This window comes from Anguilla rostrata, chromosome 1, assembly GCF_018555375.3.
Source record: "Anguilla rostrata isolate EN2019 chromosome 1, ASM1855537v3, whole genome shotgun sequence".
Lineage (NCBI taxonomy): Eukaryota > Metazoa > Chordata > Actinopteri > Anguilliformes > Anguillidae > Anguilla > Anguilla rostrata.
The window spans coordinates 14,743,186-14,749,029 of NC_057933.1; the positions used below are offsets into that span (position 1 = coordinate 14,743,186).

Consider the following 5,844-nt stretch of genomic DNA (forward strand, 5'->3'; position numbering starts at 1 on the left):
AACATCTGCTTATATGAGGACCAATAAGGTTGCAGAAAGAACTGTGCTGTTGCTTGTTGCACAAAAAGAGATATTTTAAGACCTAGGAGTGTTGCGTGTTCCGAGGGGCTTATTAAGGCAGCGATACAACGACAGGGTGTAAAAGGCAAACTTCAGTCAGTAGAGAGTGGGGACAATTGGATCAGAAACCAAAGGGATTAATGCCAGAGCAAAGAACGTTTACACGCTGGACGACGCCAACAGACCCGAGCTGAGTCATTTAACAGCTTCTTACATCTGATCTATCTACTACTTTGAGCCTCAAAGTGAATTATCTCTGACCATTATCAAAAGGTATTTATTTTCATTGTCATTTATAAAGATGTAGGCTATTACATTTATTTGTTTCTCATAAAATTATACAAATGTGAAATGCTAAACTCCAATATATTATTTGGATATCGTTTTACTAATTTAATTTACTATTAGTGTTTTATTTCGACCTGCAGGGCAACTTACATATCTTGGCTTTCACAGATGCTAATATATTTAATAATATAGGTTTTTATTGAAAATCCGAATATTACCACGCTAGCATGTATTACTCAAGTGCTACAATGTGAATAGTTTACGGGAATAATGGGGTTCTCAAAGCTTTACTAGTCTAATACCTACATATAAGCAACGCTTTCAACTTAGCTATAGGTCTCGAACAATATGACGTGGGAAACAGGCAAGGAGCGATTAAAACGCAGTACTCAGAAGGCTTGAATTTAGTGCACCAGTCATTATAAACGTATTCCGCATAGCCAGATAAATTGCTTGTAATAGCTGTCATCACCGAGGAGGCAGAACAATAAACTCCAAGGTTCAGCTCAGTCAATTAAGGAGCCACTGAGCGCCTTTATGAATTCCCTCTGGGTAATATCTTCATTTTAATGATATAAACAGACACCTTACTGTTTCTGGAAAGGTAACAAAAATAACTTTGCCTAAAATTGCTTGACAGATAGATATATATAATGATATACCACTCTTTAAAGAAGAGGAGTCAAGAGAGAGAGATAGCTGACCTACCGGTTGAGAGGGGAGGATTGCACAGTTAAATTCCGCCTAAGAGGTGATGTGGGATGTTAGCACCTCACCTCCGGTTTGAAGTGATGTGTGAAAAAGCATCACCTATAAGTAACGGTTTCAGAACAGAAGTATTTTATTATTCCAATAAAAATAGTGTAGTAATTCATATGGCAAATGGGGAATGTGCTGAGAAGCTACCTGATACAAAATGAATACAAAAAAGTATTCACTGCCACTGGGTCATTTCAAGGGTTTTTAAAATAGTCCACCCTGCATTTACATTCTACTTTGGGCATGCTTCTTGATAAGTACATATTTGACTGTTTCTGTTGCCAGGGATTTCCCAAAAGTAGCCGTTGTGAGTGGATTAAAGATTAAATATGTGCACCAGCGCAGATTAAAAGCAGATGCATTACTGCATCAGTTCACTGTTGAGCTCAACAACATCCGTTTTTAGTCATTAGGTAGGATTCTCATTCCTGCAAAATTCTGTCAGTACGTGTGGTCCCCTCGATGTGACTGTCAGTGATGGTTCTGTGTGTTTGTGGCCCTTCCTCCTGCAGAAACTTGTGAAGGCGATGTGTGAAGTACAGAAGGTGGCTCAGAGGAACCCAGGCAGCGTGTTCATTTGTGGCTGATCCCTGCCCTTATCAGGTACTGTGCACACTGTCGTGTTTTTGTTGTACTGAAATAGTCTTTTAACTGGTCAAACAGACCGAGGACTCCAGTCAAATCAAACAGGAGATTTGGTATCGACCATGTGACGCATTTATTTAAAATTTCCTCCATGTCCTTGACAGCCGATTCCCTCCAAGAAAGCCCAAATCGATCAACAACGTCGAAAGTTGCTTACTTCAAGAGGAAATATGCGGAAGAGGAGGATGTACAAAGAGACATTCATGGCTATTTTCAGAGAGTAAGAGCGGCCTCCTCTGAGAGCAATGCATGGTTCGGGAGCTGTGTTGTAGCATAATAATGCATATTCCATAATCATTTGTGTTTCTTCCCAGCACCTGATACTGCCAGAGGACCGCAGCTGCATCCTCAAACTCTCCATGGAGAAGCTGAGGTTCCTGGAGGACCCAGAGACCTACTTACGGCGCTCCGTGCTCATCAACAACCTGCTGCGGAAGATCCACCATGAGGAGGAGGAGATGGAGGAAGGGCAGGGAGCTTGCGGCAGAGTGCCCGGCCAGAGCCTGCTCTACTCGGACAGGAAGAGGCTGAAGTTGGTGGTGGCAGACTGCTGCTCCCAGGCCTTTGGGTACGAAGAGATACAGCACTACCATGTCGTACCCTACAGCTCCACCAGCTACCTTTACAGACTGGGCGGCTACCCCAGTGCCATGCCTGAGCACAGCACTAAAGTCCTGGTCTATAACCTGGATGATAACGGGTGAGCGGGTTTCTTGCTACCTACGCATGGAAAGAAACAGATACTCACCCACACACCTGCACACATTCAAACAACATTTGGTCACAGCCTGAGATTGCTGCAGCGTGGGCTGCTTCATTGAGTGCCTGTGCAGGCAGCCTCTTAGCGTTCCGAAACGGTTGTTCTTATTGGGCTTAAAAGACATTTATGCTATGAATGTACAGTAACAATCCAAATCATCATCAGCTTGTTTTAAAAGGACACATTGACATTGAAGATTCACTGCCATGGAATATCAGAATAACAAATAACTTTATAACTAGACTGTTTTGCGGCTAGAACCGGTATAATTTTCAGGGATAATTTTTTCAGTGTGGTTATTCAAACCATTGCTATATCATTAATGTACTTGTTTGAGAACAACGGATACGTCTGAATTATCATAGCTATAAATCACAATTGTGATGGTTCTGAGTGAAGTTTCGTAGTGTACAATCTCATGCTTTCTGCGTTTCACATTGTGAAAAGCCATATTTGTGTTAAGACAGAATAAATAATGTTTCAGAAAAATCTTCTATTACAAATACTTTGGAAATATGACAGAAAATCGTATATAGTAAATGCTTGTGAACTATGGGAGAGAAGACACTAAGTCAAATGATAACAACATTCATAGGAACAGGTTTCAGAAGTGTAAATTGTTGCATTGCAGCAATCAGTTTCATTGTGGTTTAGTTTTTTGAACAGAGGCACAGAATGTATATATCGTAGACCCAAGGAGACAACACAGCAGTACAAAGCGAGCACAAATTCAGTATAATAATTTTTTCTTGTCGATGTTTGTACTGTGAAACTGAAGAGGAATTAATTTGGAAATGTAACAGTGGTAGAGGCACATGGAGCCACGCACTTACTAATTGCATTGTGCTGCCCTCTACTGACGACAGTTTTACAGGTGAGTCTGAATTTTCATTGCAGATTTGCACTACAGGAATAGCCGGTAAATCTATTCTTTTCTTGCTATACAAATGGCACGGGGTCATTTCGGAGGTTATATCTGTCATGTTGTCATTCTTTCCCTCTGACTACTGTGTGTCACAATCCCTAAACTTTTCTGTCTTCTGGATTCATGTAATCTTTTGTTCTGTACAGCTATACTATTTACATATTGAAAAGCCACACTCTTCAGTACTACTGACTTCATAGTGAAACCTCAAAGCGTGTTCCCTGTGATTACTTTTTTGTTAGTTGTAAAAATTGATAAGCATCGTTTTTTAGGCTGTGCACGTGAGGTGACAGGCCTTGAGATTGACAAGCACATCTTGACGTTGTGTGTTTATTCCCTTACAGAGTCAAACCAAAGACTTTAAAATAGGTATTTGCTGACTCTTTGCCTGTAAAGATGCAACGATTTAAAGGAGAATAAAACTCCAACCCACAGTTTTCTGGGTCATAGTGAATACAGATAGGTGGGCCTCCCAGCCACAGGCTGCAGGTACAGGCCACTGCACCCACAGGGGAATGCTTCTTAGGGAAAGCTGCTATGGTGTTGCTGTGATGGAATTCTCATTTCTGCACTTTTTGAAGCCAGAGCAGATCTAAGATCTCTGGTCCAAGTCTCTGAGTTCTCTGTTTTTTATTTCATTTATATATGCTCTGTACTATGTCGTTTGTTGGAAGATTTCTTGTTCCTGCCAAAATCAAGTTTGATATAAGTTTGTGGATTGTTTGAAAAATTTTTGAGAGATGGATACCATAATGTATGATTGTTTAGGATTATATGGTGATAAATTACATTGATTTAATTTAAATTACAACTACGTGGAATAAAAATAAAACAATAATGCCATATTTGAATACTTGTGCGGACAACAATTTTTCTGTAATTATGTACAGTGTCAAAGTCATTGTTATTTTGATATATGTCAGTGTGATTCTAATCAGTTTTTTGAAAAGTGACCCAAAAGTGCTATGAAAATGACTCATTCGGTAATTATACAGTTGGTAATATTTTTCTGAATTAAAAATTAAATGCAAAATATTTTACTCTATGAAATTATTTTTTGAAGAGAGTAACTGTTCAATATTTCTTCAAAATATTCTTAAAAAATAATGTTATTTTGGCACATGTATTGGAAAAGTAGCATCAATGATCTGCCTTATTTTCAAGGATGTTTACTATCAAATAAAATTTTAAAACATTAAAACTGGCCTTTCAGGTTTTTTCAGGGAAACAGAACTGGTAAAATACTGCACACACTGGACAAACTGGCCCAGAAGTAACCCCCGAAAGTATGCAATTTGTTTTAAAATCTTTTGATAATATGGTCATGCATGCTATACCATCTTTTAACTGAAGGGAGAGCCATTGTGCAGTCAACCAGTTCCCTCAAGATTCAGTAGACATTTTCATTAGCTACAACTGATACCTTGTGTGATTGTTCAAACCCTTGATGTTGTCAATTTAATTTTTTAAAATGTACAAACCTGTGTCTCTCAGATTATTTGAATGATAAATGTAATGGAACTGTTTTTATTTTAAACATACATTGATTTTTCAACCTATGACATCCTGAGTATTTCACATCAATTATAGCCACCATGAACAGTATGTGAGTCATTTGGGGAAAATAGACCCTTTTTAACCTTGATGTCTCACATCTTTCTGATATTTGACATCTATAATGTAAGCTTGGAACAATGACCATACTCTTGGATCTTGAATCCAATACTCTTGGATTCTCTCTCTTGGATGCTGTAGCTGGTGCTTATACAAATGCCAGATCAAAATACAGTTTGATGGAGCTAATTAATTTATTAAGAGCAGATTTTGGCACAAAGTCCCGGAAAGAATCAGCCTTTGTTGTGTAGTCCTGGGTAGAACACAGGAAATTTGTGACACTTGTCACAAAAACTGGAAAACACATTTTGGAAAATAGGGTTGGCTTAAAGAAAATGATTTAATATTGATCTTTGATCATCCATATTTCTTCAGTCATAAACAGCACACAACTACTGTACTTATTATTCTTGACAAATTTCACATTCATAGTATTACATTTTTATATAAGTCACCTTCATATGTTATCTTCAAAAAGTCTGATCAGAGAATGTACCTTGAAGCCTTTTTAAAATTTCCTTTTAAATCTTTTTTGTAGGCTCTTCAATCTCCCACCTGCAAAATACTCATCGTGTGTGCTTGACTCTGTGTACTTGTTGTTTTATCCTTTATTTATTCTTTTGTCCCATAAAATATAAAAAGGATTTTAGAACACGTTTGCAATTATTTGGTATATGAACATTCTGAGCACACAGATAAATTCATGTCGGAATCAATGCGCGCGTAGATGACATTGAAATCGACTGAGCGCAAGCGCACTAGTTCAATTCCACGCGGGTATTCTATTCGTCCA

The 5,844-nt window shown here is 38.3% G+C and overlaps 1 protein-coding gene across 1 annotated transcript; it reads left to right on the top strand.

The window, feature by feature from the left end:
- The first annotated feature begins 38 nt into the window (after nucleotides 1-38).
- sertad4 (SERTA domain containing 4) lies at nucleotides 39-4,288 on the top strand. Its single transcript, XM_064324072.1, has 4 exons — nucleotides 39-333; nucleotides 1,620-1,710; nucleotides 1,857-1,972; nucleotides 2,067-4,288. Exon 4 carries the CDS (start codon nucleotides 2,112-2,114, stop codon nucleotides 2,454-2,456), a length of 345 nt encoding a protein of 114 aa, XP_064180142.1. The 5' UTR covers nucleotides 39-333; nucleotides 1,620-1,710; nucleotides 1,857-1,972; nucleotides 2,067-2,111; the 3' UTR covers nucleotides 2,457-4,288.
- Nucleotides 4,289-5,844: the final 1,556 nt, after the last annotated feature.

Excerpts from the sequence above, each read along its gene's own strand:
- sertad4 (XM_064324072.1), top strand. The coding sequence starts at position 2,112 with ATGGAGAAGCTGAGGTTCCTGGAGGACCCAGAGACCTACTTACGGCGC.